General features: G+C 45.6%; 1 protein-coding gene across 11 annotated transcripts in view; it reads left to right on the top strand.

Moving 5' to 3' along the window:
• Window positions 1–15,000, top strand: part of rap1gapa (RAP1 GTPase activating protein a) — a 113,762-nt gene that overhangs the window by 52,905 nt on the left and 45,857 nt on the right. For 10 of the 11 annotated variants that reach the window (XR_006032924.1, XM_042098565.1, XM_042098555.1 and 7 more), the window contains exon 3: window positions 13,794–13,890. Coding sequence is in view for 8 of the 11 variants with exons in the window: in XM_042098555.1 (XP_041954489.1) it covers window positions 13,794–13,890 (97 nt within the window). In the remaining 3 variants the exon portion in view is untranslated. Of the gene's footprint in view, window positions 1–5,818; window positions 6,035–13,793; window positions 13,891–15,000 lie in introns of those variants that run through there. The other variant, XM_042098562.1, reaches the window with a different exon arrangement.

Below are 15,000 nucleotides of genomic sequence, written 5' to 3'. Positions count from 1 at the left end.
GCCTGGGGCAGCATTTCCAAATGACACGGCACATCGCTCTTGCCTGCTCATTTGGGTCTCCACCATCACCAAGCCAGCAGGTCGCCATGCATCAGGAGCATGTGCCAGCGCATGCGAGGGGATTAGATCGAACTTGGGGGGGGGGGGGGGTTATTTATTATCCAACTAACGGCACCTAGCACACGCAAGACGAGGCGCTCATTGACAGATGACCACAGACAGCGTGTGTGTGTGAGCGAGGTGATGAGGGCGGTGGTGGTGGTGGTCGCCATGGTGGTGTCGGTAACCTAGTTGTGGCTGATGGTCAATTGACGGCAGCATATATCTGTGGAGGAACGTGTTTTGGTGGACCATCGTCTGCTGAGAGACTGAATTTCAATTTCAACTGACCATCTGTAAAGCCTCTGTGGACACTCTAGCCAAGATAAGATGTTTACTGCTTGACTCAAATGTAGGACTTTACGTATCAGTTCTTTACATGATAATCCGTATAGGAATACACTGATACTATTTCATGTAGTGTTTTTTTGTTGTTTTTGTTTTGCTATTCTCTCAAAGTCAAATTGTCTCAGTTTTTTGGTTCGCTAAATCAAAAGCATTTTTATCTGTGCATTCCACATAGTGTCTACACAGTCCTAAAGCCTTTATGTACATTTAAACGTTCATACATGATCATAGAGACTGTATGCAAGATAAAGCTTTGTTATTTGCAAACACATAGACAATGTATTCCATTTGCCTTCAGACTGGGTGGAATCTTAGCTGATATGTTTGCAAGCTTACGTCAGGCTCTAATTCAATCAAGTGTCTCCTTTGGGTACTAAACATAGCAGAGAGTGTCTGTTTCTGACCTGGAAAAAGTGACAGAAGGAGGCAGTGTTTTTCTTTCACTGTACTCACATGGGCTTGCGTCATATTTGGATTAGTATGTTTGATTACTTTTATAACCCGTAACATTTGCAGTGTTTTGGACAAAGAGACCATCAGGAAACAATGTTTACTGTAATGTGTTTTAACTTCTAAATGGTAAAATAAAGAAAATAAAAAGATAGAAAATGATAAAACATCAATAACAGCATGCCTGCTTGTGGGGACATATTGCTTAAGGAGGAGTGGGGTATTCAGCCTCTGCACTGCAGCTCAACAAAATGGAAATCAATTAGAAGTCATTAAAGAGCCGTAATGTGTGTGTGACATTGTGTTTGTGTGTGTGTGAGTGTGTGTGCGTGTGTGTCTGTGTTTCTGTGTGTCTGAGTCTGTGTGTGTGTGTCTGTGTGTGTATGTGTGTGTGTGTGTGTGTGTGTGTGTGTGTGTGTGTATGGAGCACCTGTGGGCCCGACAGGTGGAGCCCTAATCAGATTGACACTCAGCCCATCCATAGTGGGATGGAGGTGGGGTGTGTGTGTGTAGGGGGGGGGGGTTCTCTCCTCCCCACGCACCAGGCTCAGAGCCCAGGGGGTCAGTGTCAGGTCGCGCCCTGTCACCAGGGGGCCCGTGTCTGATAGATCAGGGTCCTGACAGACTGCTAGGCTGTCATCGCCCCCGTGCAAGTCACCCCACCTCACATCACCTCATATCGGAGCACCATGTGTGTGTGTGTGTGTGTGTGTGTGTGTGTGTGTGTGTGTGTGTGTGGAGAAAGGACAAAATATGGACGACAACACAGCACAAGACCTTGTGAAACACATTCACCTTATTGTGCTGATTTTTTTTGCGTCATTTGGATTATGGAACATACACACACACACACACACACACACACACACACACACACACACTACGAAGTATTAGACTAAGTATTAGAACCTCGCCACAACGTAAAGCCGTAACAGAATACAATGTTTGTTTGTGTTTTGTCATGCTTTTATAACCTGCTGCATAATGCAGGTCTGCTGTGTTTATTTGTTGGTGTTGTTTGTGTTTGGCTTTCTCTCTCTCTCTATCCCTCTCCCTCTATCTCTCTCTCTCTCCCTCTATCTCTCTCCTCCCTGCTGGCAGTTCTGAGCTGGTTGTGTAAACGTTTAGGACGTGACTCAATCTATTTCTCAGAAGGCCCTGCCGTCGCCACTAATCTGACTAATACCCTGTTTGGTGATGCTACGCTGCCACCACCACATCACTCTGTGTGTGTGTGTGTGTGTATGTGTGTGTGTGAGTGTGTGTGTGTGTGAGAGTGTGTGTCACCATCGCCGCCACGTATTTACGATGCGACACGAGGAGCGAGTTACGAGGAGTGGTGGGGGCGAGAAGAGAGAAGCGCAAAGCCCCTCGGAACAAGCAGGGAGGTCAGATTAGTAAACGCTGGATTCTAAATGCGAGAGGAAGTGGCTTTGGCAGGGCCTGTTCCCATCACAACAGTGGTTATATCAGGACTGGGTGACATCCGAGTGGGTAGGGATCTGATCCCAGTGGGTAGGGGGGATGTTGGGGACAGGTGGACGGCACGGCATTTAGTGTGATTGGGAAATGGGGGTGCAGGTGCTGGGGGCATGGAGGAGAATGCCCACTGTCTGTCGATGTTTAAACCCCAACCGTATCCACCCCCAAGTCACCTATTAAACTGCAGCTGTCATATTTGTATTCATATATTCTAAGCCAGTCAGTGTTGCATTTAGAATGAATTAACGTGTATTACTCTAATTCTACTGAAGCAGTCTGGATTCATACTTAGAAATAGTGGATAGAAAGTGGATAGAAAAAGCTACCTGGAAGATCACTGAAGTTATTGTTGTGTGTGATAAAGTGAAACAGCAAAACAGCCAGAGGCCTCTGGGGTTTGATTCAGCATGAAAAGTAGCTCTATGTACAGAGTGAGAGTTTAGGCGCTCCCAGACGGCAGCGCCTGGGGGAGAGGAATTGGTTGGCTTGTTCTTGTATTTGAAAGAAAAAGGTAAGCCCTACCTCTGTGCTGGGTGTTGGCCGTTTTTAGCTGTTAGTGTTTGTTCTTCATTTTGTTTGTCAGGTTGAGGTGTGTGTGTGTGTGTGTGTTGAGTGTGTGTTGAGTGTGTCGTGTGTAGGTCTTGGTGATCTCCATGACTCAGGATTGCTTTGTGTGTGAGAGCTGCCCTGCCACAAAAAAATCCGACTGAGTAACTCAACCCCAGTATGATGCTGGTAACAGTATGACACCATCACATTGTGTGTGTGTGTGTGTGTGTGTGTATGTGTGTACGTGTGTGTGGGTGTGTACGTGTGTGTGTGTGTGTGTGTGTGTGTGTGTGTGACACCATTACATTATCCTCTGGCCTGTGTGTGAGCAAAGTTCTGTTCATATCCTCTGCCTCGTGCAGTAAGTTGATTCTACAGGAGAGACTCTTTTAATAGCACTGAACATGAACTCTCTCAACAGGACTCCCTTTCCAATTTTCTGTCTCACTGGTCATCAACCACAGCACCACATAATGTAGTGTCTCACTGGGCTTGACCATCAGCAGCAAAAAGCCCAGGTCACCCAAGAGGGACATTAGTCCACGTGTCAGGCTGGGTCTCCAGAGCTTGGCATTGTATTGACTTGTTTGGTGATCAGAGCTGCAGTGGCCATTACTGTAATGGACTGGGTGGCTCTAGTGGATGAGCGTAGTAAAGTGCTCTTACTGTATGTGTACTGCTCTCTGTGTGTACTCTCTGTGTGTACTCTCTGAGTGTACTACTCATTGTATGTACTCTCTGAGTGTACTCCTCTCTGTGTGTTTTCTCTGAATGGTTATGAACAAGTTATTCACTGTTTACTCTTTGCTCTCATGCGTTGTAATTTTGTCATTTGCATTACTGGCTGCTACGTCTCCTTTCGGCTCTCTGTTGAAGGCAAGTCTCGACAGTGGCAGTCCCTGCGGTGACAATGCAATATCCCTCTCATCTGGTGGCTGTAAAAATGGGCAGGTCCTAACCCTACTTGTGTTGTGTTGTGCAGAATGAGTGTTATCAAACTGGACAGAATTCATGACGGCTCCTGCTGATAGTGTGAAAGTCGGTTCTAAAACAGCCTGACAGATGTTTTCCAAAAGGAACAAAGCATATCTCCAAGCACCAGGGATTGGACAGAGACAAAATCAAATCAGCATTTTGCGGCAGGCTCAGGGGTACAAAGGGGTCATCAACTGACCATTTGCAAGCAGTTTTACAAATCCCACCCTATTGTATGTGCAATTCTACCCTCTGGTTTGGATAAATGACTTAGAAAATTAGATTAATTATGCAAATGTTGAATTCATTAACACAACCATTTGGGGGAAAAGAATAGTTGTTGGATGTATACATTTTGGAATAGATTTTGGATCTGATAGACATGTGTGTTAATGTGCTGGTGGCTGTTGGATGTATACATTTTGGAATAGATTTTGGATCTGATAGACATGTGTGTTAATGTGCTGGTGGCTGGTTTATATCATATTACCTTTCATCCTTTGTTGTATGTATTCTATAGATTACGTAAGAAAACAACAGCCTGTCATTGATGTAGTATTTTTCTGAATGGAGGTTGTGTACTGTGTGTGTTTGTGTGTGTGTGTGTGTATGTGTGTGTGTGGAGAAGGGCTTTATGTGCCCAGAGAGGATTAGACCGTGTGATTACTACAATACATGACAGTGGTTGAAGTGAAGTGAAAAGATTGCCATGTTAATCCTGTGTGATTTCATAAAACAGCGGACTTCCTCTAACCCATACAAACACACACACACACACACACACACACACACACACACACACACACACACACACACACACACACACACACACACTCACATTGACACACATACACATTTATGATGGGCTTTTAGATGCAAATGTGTGGCTTCTCTAAAGGAAGACACATTCATCAGATGTTTCCTGTAGTAGGCTGTGCTGCGGCACCACAGTAATACGCTGTGCATCCAAAAGGATTGACTGTGTGAGGCAGACAGATTTGTCTGACAGCTGAATTCCTCTCAGCTGGGAGTGTTTTGTGTGCTTGTGTTGTGTTTGGCGGCCGTTAAAAATCCCCCACCATTTTTTGATTCTACCACTGACTCATTCACCTCCATGTGTGAGTGTGAGTGAGCCGCCAACCAACTGAAACGTTCTGTGATTATTTATATATTTGTGTGTGTGTTCGTGTGTGTAGTTGATAGAGTTGAAATACAGGTAATTCGCAGAGCAGTTCCACTGCCTTTACCCTCAGGGTGTCAAATTGACTTGCTCCTAGTACCCTTTTTTTTTTTTTTTTTTTGAAGCGACATCCTGGTTTTCGTGAGATGTATTCGGTTCGGGTTTTAGAGTTTAGCGATTGGGGGAAGAGGGGCATGTTCATGTGCGGGCGGGTCCGCTTGCAGAGTCTGTTTTCCAGGGGAATAAACTGTAATTAAAGGGAGCATAATGGAAGGCAGGAAAAAAAGCCATCATCATCATCATCATCATCATCACACAACCCTGTGGACAGGCAGACTTCAATGTGTGGGGAGGGGGAAGGGCAGAAAGAGGAAGAGAGAGAGAAAGAGAGAGAGAGGGAGGGAGTGAAAGTGAGTGAGTGAAAGGGAGGAGAGAGAAAGAAAGATCTGTGGAGAGAGTGCAAGTCAGCTGAGTGCGTGAAAAAGAGAGAGAGAGAGAGTGAGAGCAAGCGAGAGAGAGAAAGCCCCATAAAAGAATGTATATCAAGCTGGACCTGTTTAAATGAGTATAGTATGTATGTGTGAGAGATTATAAGAGTATGTTTGAGAGCTAGAGATCGAAAGGGAGAGAGAGAAACAACAGCATGAGGGCGAGCAAGACGGAGGGAGTGTGAGAGAAACAGAGAGGGGGAGGGAGGGAGAGGCAAGGGAGGAGGAGAGAGAGGGAGAGGGAGGAGAGAGCTTCAGTAGCATCTGTCTGCGCGAGGAGGATCAGTGCAGCCTGCAGGTGTGTGACAGACTCGCGACTGGGAGAGGAGCGCCACTCACGGAACGATAGAAAGAGAGAGAGAGACAGAGAGCGAGAGAGAGAAAGAGAGTGAGGGAGTAAGAAGGCGGAGGTGAAGAGAATCAGAAGCTGAGGCTGAGCCTGTAGTCCATCTGCTGATGCTGAGTGAGTAACTTTACCATACACATTTCTCTATCACTCACTCTCTCTTTCTCTCTCTCTGTCTATCTTTCTCTTTCTCTCTCTCTATCTCTCTCTCTCTCTCTGCTCCTCTCTTCCTCTTCTCTCACGCCAGCCACTCTGCTTGATTGAATTTTTGCGATGCACAGATTGAGCGCAATATGCTGAGTATTGTGATTTTGTGTGTGTACGTGTTTATCTGGATCTCTCTATTACTCTGTGTGTGTGTGTGTGTGTGTGTGTGTGTGTGTGTGTGTGTGTGTGTGTGTGTGTGTGTGTGTGTGTATGGTTGTGCAAGTGTAATTATGTGTGTATGTGTATCAGTGTGTGTGAGGAGCATGTGTTTAGCTGATTGCATGTGTATATATGTGTGTGTGCGTGTGTGTGTATGGGCATACGTGTGTGTTTGTGTGTGCCTGTGTAATTGTGTGTCTGTGTGTGTTAGGGGCATGTATTTGGCTCAGTTTAGCTGTGTACACTGTTTCCCGGGGGCTCGGCAGAGCAGGCAGAGGCTAGCAGGTGTCCAGCTTAAATCATGTGTGGTGGTGCCTTATCTGTTTTGGTAACGATGAGCAGCTTGCTGCAAAGCCCTGTGCTGTGAACGCTGTCTGTCTATCTTATTTATGTTATGATCCAAGTATGACTATCAGTGGATTCAGTCAGCTCTGCGCTGGATCAGCTCGGTGCCCAGAGTGAGTTTGTGTGTGCAAACACACACACATACACACACACACACACACACACACACACACACACACACACACACGTGTAGACATTCAGATACTGTACATAGACTGACTCTTGTGTAGACTTTGATACAGATTGATTGTCTTTCTCTCCCTCTCTCAACACACACAAACACACACATATACATCACTGATTCACTCATATGCAGACACATTTTCTGTACTTAAATGAACATGTACACAGTCATGTCTGAACAGGTGTGCACATGTAAACAAATACATGAATGAACACACACTCAAACACATTCACACTCAAACGCTCACACACATACACACACACACACACACACACACACACACCATTCAAATGAGAACCCAGGCAGCCTGGCAAGGCAAGGCAAGGGTAGTGGGGGTGGGGGCAGACTGAGCGTGCTATCTCTTTTTTTGGTAGTTGCTGAACGAGTGGAGTGCAAACTGACCGTCTGTTCAGCCCCCAACTTAACGCTGTGCTTCACTGACCCCTGCCAGTCGTTCCTCTCTGTCTCTCTCTCTCTCACACACACACACACACACACACACACACACACACACACACACACATACACACACACACACACACACACACACACACACACACACACACACACACACACACACATACACACACACACACACACACACACACACAGACACACACACACACACACAGACACACACACACACACACACACACACTCCTGCAGCCAGAGTGAGTGATTGAGGAGTGGACAGTGAGAGGGACAGAGGGGGGAGTGATCCTGCTCGTTTGCCCCCGAACGATGGAGCTCTCGTCAGGGCTGCAGGTCAGCAGGCAGCGGCCCCCTGGGATCACAAGAGCCGGTTCTCCCCCTAATTATCCGCCCGGCGGAAGACCCGCGGCTCTCTGAGTTCTCGCCTGTGGTTACCCGCTTGTGGATGTGGCGGCTCCAGTGGACGGCTTAATGATTTACTCAGAGGACCAGATGGTAGCCTGTCACCTCAGTGCCTCTTACATTTCACATTGGGATGAAAAAGAGTACGAGTGTAGAATGTGTGTGTGTGTGTGTGTGTGTGTGTGTGTGTGTGTGTGTGTGTGTGTGTGTGTGTGTGTGTATACTACATATATATACTACATACATCTGTATATGGCTTTTGAAGTATCATTGTGTGCAGGATTCAAATTACTTTCACATTTCCTTATATTATGTGTGCACAAAGCATACACACATGGTGAGTGTGCGTGTGTGTGTGTGTGTGTGTGTGTGTGTGTGTGTGTGTGTGTACTGTGTGTGTGTGTGTGTGTGTGTGTGTGTGTGTGTGTGTGTGTGTGTGTGTGTGTGTACAGTATGTGTGTGGTGTGCGCGGATACATGTGCATGTCCGTGTGTGTGTGTATGTGTGTGTGTGTCTGTCCTTGTCCGTATGAATATGTGTGTGTGTGTCCATTTGATGTGTGTATATATCCTCTGTTTGGAACCTTTAAGAGGTGTCTCTGATCAGGCACTGATGCAGATAGCTTTGAGTCTGACCGGCTATCTGTCTCCGGTGAGGTCACGTGGCCGCCAGGGATAATGTAAACGGTCTTGGTGAGTCGAAATGTCACCGGAGTGGTGCTCGCGCCAGAGATAAAGACCAAAGGCAGAGCGGTGCCGGAACCGGTGCCGTGCGGTCCCGAAACCGGTGCTGTGCGGCGGTGGACGCTGCCAGCTCTCCGCTCTCCAGGACCATCTCACCGAGCGATTGGATGTGTGTGTGTGTGTGTGTGTGTGTGTGTGTGTACACACTTCTCACCCAACTCACGTAAGCCGGAACAAAGGATGTGGCGCTCCAGCAATAGGGCCGGGCCGTGCCAAATATGACTCACTGCTTCCCGGCTTTCATTCGTGCCTCCCTATCTCTCTCTCTTTCTCTATCGGTTTTTATCTCTCACTCTCTCTCTCTCTCTCTGTGTTTTTGGCATCCCTCTGTTCTCCTCAACATCCGGCAAGCAATTTAATCCATTCTAGAGATCCACAAAGACCTGGCTTGTGGGTGTGAATGTGAGTGTGAGTGTGTGTGTGTGTGTGTGTGTGTGTGTGTGTGTGTGTGTGTGTGTGTGTGTGTGTGTGTGTGTGTGTATGTCTGTCTACTAGAGTGTGTCTGTAAGTGCATGTGTATGACTGACTGTGTGTGTGACTGTGTGTGTGTGTGTGTGTGTGTGTGTGTGTGTGTGTGTGTGTGTGTGTGTGTGTGTGTGTGTTGTGAATGGAGTTCTCTTGCCCCCACTGCTCCAAGCAGCTGGATCATTGGTATGCACAGAGGCACCAGTTGACAATAAATTGATTAATGATTTAGTGGGTAGAAATTGCCCTTCATTTGTTGTGCTCTAGCACTCGCACTTTTGGACAGTGTCTGCATGAATAACCATTAGCGCTGCTCTCTGCTTATGTCTCCCAGAGGATCCACAGTGCTGTTGCATAGTCTGTGAGCTCTGTTCATTTACTGTGTTTCTGACCCATGATGAATTGAGCTATCAGTAGTTATATTCGTCACGATCGTGTCTGTCATGATCGTGATCGTGTTGTTCAGTAGAGTACAGTAATGGTCAGTGATGACGATTGTAAATGGAATTTGAATAAAAATAGGCTGTGTATGTGGTATGATTGAGGCCTACAGTAGTGTAACGGTAGCCAGCTAGTCCGTAGTTGTGCAGTATGTACATTGTGTAAAACCTCCCTTAAGAGTACTTAAGAGTCATGCTAGTGAGAGTGCGAGCAGCCTGGGTTTTTAACACAATCGCCAGCACGTTAGACTCTCAATTCGAGGTGCTGTTGTTTGCGGGTTCGAGTCGTGGCGAGTGCAGGGCTGAGCTGTGTGGTAAACACAACGCTAGGTTACGCTAGGCCCCTGGATGAAATCGGTCTGGCTCTGCGTGCATATTCAGGCTTGGGGCTATCTGAGGCCTCAGCTGTGTCCTGCCCGTGTTTTGCTGTCAGCAGAGCTGGCGTTTGGTACCCATACTCTCCTCCTGAGCCTGCAATGAGCCCGGTTAATTAGCACTCTCTCAATTAAATGGGCCATGTCTAATCGGAGGTGACACGATCGGCTGAACTTTGTTTGCTTTGCTGCACATAAACAGCCCTCCTCTGAAACAGAACTTTTTTTCTGGTCGTTTAGGGAAGCGGTTGGCACACGTTCCTCCTCTTGTCACTTTCCCTCTAGTTGGAGGAACCATCCTGAATTCATTCCCAGCTGTAAGTGGAACCTTTTTCATGCATGGAGGACTCTTCCGATTGCCCAGGCGCATTTCAAACTTGAAGGGTGTTGCTGCCAGACACTGATAAAGTATGACTTCTCCAACAAGCATGAATCACTATAACCCTCCGCAATATATCGCCTTGACCCACGGTGTCCTGTACTCTGAGTTGCTGCATTTTCAGGGGTCAAGTGGAAAGGGACACACGTGATAGATCATACACAGACTCATTTTTATGTGTCTTATTCCATCAGTGCTGGTGATGGAGTACGCGCAGTAACTGTCACAGTATCTGAGAGACACACATGAGTGTGACCTCTGTCATCCATATTTATGTTATACGTCAAAAAGCAAGCAGAGAATGCTATATGTGGAGCACTACTTTTTAGGCCCTGAGCTGAACTCACCCAATTATAAATGGCTCGCTTCCAGACATGGAGAAAGCGCTTAGCGCTGTCATTGATTCGGTCATTTATTGGTCTGCGGAAGTGTGTTGTTTTTCATGCCTGCAGGGAAGCCGTTTAATACAGGTGCAGTGAACCATTGTGATGTTTGCATACTCCCTGAGGGGGAAAACCAGTTGCAGGCTGTTGGGAAAAAGGTTGCTTAATCATACACTCTGACAAAGAGCACACATTGTGAGCACATTAGTTCCCAGGGGTCTACACTCACCATATCTTAAGTACACACGGAGTAGTGTAAACCTGTCACTTCTGTAGATTCAGATCAACTGTGTTGCTGCACTGTGTAGAAGAATCATTCTTTTATAAATCCCTTCTCCGTAGAAATGATAGTGTTTCAACATTACTGGAAGTGTTTGCTCTGGCGATCCAAGCAATCGATAGTTTGAAAATGAGCATGGGTTTTTTGGCAGTGAGCGTGCTCGGGTGGGGTTTACTGCAGCAGTTTGGGGATTGGACAGCTGGGGTCTCTTGCCAAATTAGACTTAATCTTGACAGGCTTTTCTCCCATACTTTCTTTTGGCTCCACAACGACAAGGTCCATTTTAAGGAGATCGCACTCAGTAAATATTTATCGGACATTCCCTCCCCAGACTCTACTTACAGCAAAGTCAATATACTGGACATCATTTGGCTCATGAATAACCTCCCTAACAAATTAACTCTATTCAATAAATGGATGTCTTTCTATTTTATGTCCTGGTATAAATTTTCATGGTCTTGGAGTCTCTCTCTGGTTAATGCTTAACGGAGCCTACTTCAAGGTTAATGAAGGCTTATGCCCCCTTGCCTTGAGCTAAGGAAGGTAGTTGGGGGTGGGTAATTTAGGATAATGCATTCATAAGGGCTAAAAGCCAAACAGGCCTATCTGCAGAATAATCCCGTTTCACTTGAAAGTGTCTGTCTGTTTTGATGGATGCTCCTCACCAGGGAGTGCAGGGCCTGTGGAATATTATATAAAGCAGGTGGAATTAGAGGAGAGGAGAGAAGACTGCACTGCAGTCAGTCCCCCAGAGAGATGGGGGGAGAAAGGGAAAGAGAAGGGATGATGAGGGACAGAATGAGAGAGAGAGGGAGAGAGAGATAAGATGAGGAGAGAGGGAGAGAGAGAGGAAAGGCAGATGAGAGGGGGGGTGATGAGGGACAGAATAAGAGAGAGGGAGGGAGAGATATGATGGGGAGGAGAGAAAAGTGGGAAAGGGAAATAAGAGAGTGAGAGGGAGAGAGAGAGAGAGAGAGAGAGAGAGAGAGAGAGAGAGAGATGATGATCATAAGAGAGAGGCAGGAGGAAAAGAAAATAATAAAAATGCTTTTTTCAAGGGAGCGTGAAATCACTTTGCCAATCTTCCATCTATCAGCTTTTATATCCGAAACATTTAGCCCATTTGAGCTCCAATAAGGCTGCATAGAGAATACCACTCAGAAATTCCCAAACAGCTCAAAAGTTCCACCAAAACAGGCAAACTTATGTGTGTGGGATTGTGTGAGTGTAATGAGTTTGTGTGTGTGTGCCCTGTGGCCTGAATTTGCAAGGTCTTTTTTAGCTTAATACATTTAAGCGCAGCCAACTTTTTGAAAAGTCTGCCATTAAGTAAAGGAAATGAAATGCTGTACTGGAGCCGAGAATGAGATGATTGAGATGATTGTGTAACATCTCACAAACAGGTGCTTGATTAGGGGACACCAAGTCCCAGTTAAGTCCCAGTTAATCGAATCACGGTTGATGGGCTCACACTGTAGTGGGTCTAGGTCTGACTGCTCACACTGAAAGACAGTCACTTTTATGAAGTCATCACGAAGATGTCTTACAGTATTTTTGCAGTATTTTTCGTAAAAATACACACCAGTAAAGAATTTTGATACAAAAATACAAAGCCATTTTTTTTTAACCCGATGCAATATACATTGCAAAGTACTATTTTGTATTTGAAATATATATTTGAAATGTGTCAGAAATACTAGAGGTGAAAAGAGTACAAATGAGAAATGAGGATGCTTAGGGAAAGAGTAGGATAGATAAGGGCAGAGGAGTGAGAGTCAGTGATCATGAGAGAGAGGGAGAGAAAAGAAGGAGAGAGAAAGAGAGAGGGGGGGGGAAGTAGTAGCAGCAGTAGTTGTAGTAATGAGCGCACAGCCCCAGTGGACCCAGGTAATGTGTGTGTGTGTGTTTGTGTGTGTGTGTGTGAGAGAGAGAGAGAGAGAGAGAGAGAGAGAGAGAGAGAGAGAGAGAGAGAGACATGCTTAAGTGCCTGCTGTAGGAGGACATAAGCTGATGTCCCAGATCTCCCTTCACTCCTGTAAGAGCCCTTATCTAAAATATATCTCCAACCCCACACAGTCAGGGGGCAGGAGGTGGCTTGGGAGCTTTTACTGTACTGATGGGGAAGAATGCTGAGAGTTTATATTATTGTTGGTGGGCTGTTTCTGCTTTCATATCAGGATGTCACATTGGTCACTGCTCGACCAGGCTTATAATTGCTTTTGTCCAATGATGATGCCTTTTTCTTAGTATCACATGTTTCATGTTTATTTAGATAAGTGGAAAGAGTTTGGCATTTGGGCTAAATAATTTAGAAAGCTTATCCCAACGCAAATAGTATTAATCTCTTGTTTTGTTTGGATATTTGTATGAAATGTTGGCTTTGGTATTCTGTGTGGTATTTTTAGTGTGTGTTTTTGCTAATTGTTTCAGTGAAGAGAAGTGAAGGTCATTCTTCAGCTGCACCTCCGAGTCCAAAAGCCCATTTAGCCTGTAACATAATCCAATGCTTGCCCTCTATCACACAATAATGGGAAATCTAATAACATTCTTTTGTCAAAACAACAGAAGTCCCACAATCTGATTACGTTTCCCCCCACATTGCTTGTTTGCTTTTGGGTGCATGTGAGGCCCCTGTGTCCCTCATGCAGCTGAGAGGGGGTGCAGACACAATTGGGTTGAAGTTTCTAGAAGTATCTGTCCTCAGAATCCCACTTGAGAAAGAATTCTGTCATGATCTCTCTCTGTACCGCCCTCTCTCTCTCTTTCTCTCTCTATCTCTCTCTTCTCTCTCTCTTTGTCTGTCTGTCTGTCTCAGTTTCAGCTGAATGTATGATTTATTGCCATGACAAAATGACATACTCACTCAGTCAATAAAATACAGAAATATAACTGAGAAACAAAGGATTGTAGTTACAGGGCACTACCTCTCCTCTCCTCTCCTATCTCTTTCTCTCTCTCTCTCTCTCTCCCTTTCTCTCCTCTCTCTCTCCCTCCCTCTCTCTCTTTCTCTTTATCTGCCAGTGTTTGCTGAAGCTCAGATCTCACAGCGTATGCTGTCCTCCTTTCTTTCTCTGCCCATGCAGGAAACAGGATGGAGGGGATCCTCGGATCTCTAACACGCTAGAGCCTTCACTCTTTCCCACGTCTCCACTGCCGTTCAACTCCACTGCGTTCCTGAAGGTAACCAACCTTAAGATCACCCCTGACCTCAGCTGTCTGTCTGTCTGTCTGTCTGTCTGTCTGTCTGTCTGTCTGTCTGTCTGTCTCCCGCACCAGTCCGACAGTGCTCTAGGATATGCCTGTCTCTCTCACTGACTTTCGCTGCTGTCAATGTCTCACTCCATCTGTGTCAGCCTGTGCAGCTAGCAGTCAGACTAAGACCAACTGTAACCTTTGGAAGAATGAGTACATTCTTTTGTTTTTGCTAGCTGGAGTTTGCCAGTCATGACCGGCATCTTGCACAATTCAATTTGAAAAACTACATTGGCAGCCCTCATTAATTAACAAACGTCAATCCAGAGCATTCAAAATTGGATTTAACAATCCAAATCTTTAGCTGTGTGTGAGATTACCTAAATAAATACATAAACAGGATGAAAGTCATAAACCAAAGTCATTACCTAAATAAATACATAAACAGGATGAAAGGATGAAAAATAATGTTTCCAAAAAAAAGTTGTGTGTTAGCTTGTTGACTGCTAGCCAGCTGGCCCACCTGGTGAGGACTTTGCTTGTTTTGGCTGACACTGTGCCACTTACAAAGATTGCCTTGCCACGTCGCTACCCTGCCTGTTTCAGTTTAGCGTGTCTCACTCAGAACAATGTTCCAAAAGGAGAGAAATTCACATCTTATCCCTTAAGTGACTAGTGTCAGTAAGGAAGGATGGCTTTTAGATCTCCATTCCGAGTTGTCCGCTGGCTTAAGGCATCCTAAAGACGAGCTAAAGGATTCTGTATAAATTTGCCCCATATGGTGAATATTGAATTAGGAGGCTCATAGCATCGGCCATATGGCTTTGACATCTGTATGTTTGTGTCGTCCATCTCAATCCACTCATTATAAGCCTGAATCATAAGGGCTAATGAATCGTGGGGAGTTGCATAATCGTTAATTGTTCCCTTTTCACCAACTGGTTCAACTACGCATGAAGGAAAGACTCAAAATGATCATTTGTCTCATCGCTTGTGGCCACAACTTCTCATTTGGGTTTCATTTCCAACACAAAGTATGACAGCAACAGCATGGAAAACTGTTGCATCACAATGTTTTCAACACGACCCTAACGACCA

This window comes from Alosa sapidissima, chromosome 7, assembly GCF_018492685.1.
Source record: "Alosa sapidissima isolate fAloSap1 chromosome 7, fAloSap1.pri, whole genome shotgun sequence".
Classification (NCBI taxonomy): Eukaryota; Metazoa; Chordata; class Actinopteri; order Clupeiformes; family Clupeidae; genus Alosa; species Alosa sapidissima.
The sequence above is the reverse complement of the archived record's forward strand: the minus strand, read 5'-3'. Positions and strand labels throughout refer to the sequence as shown.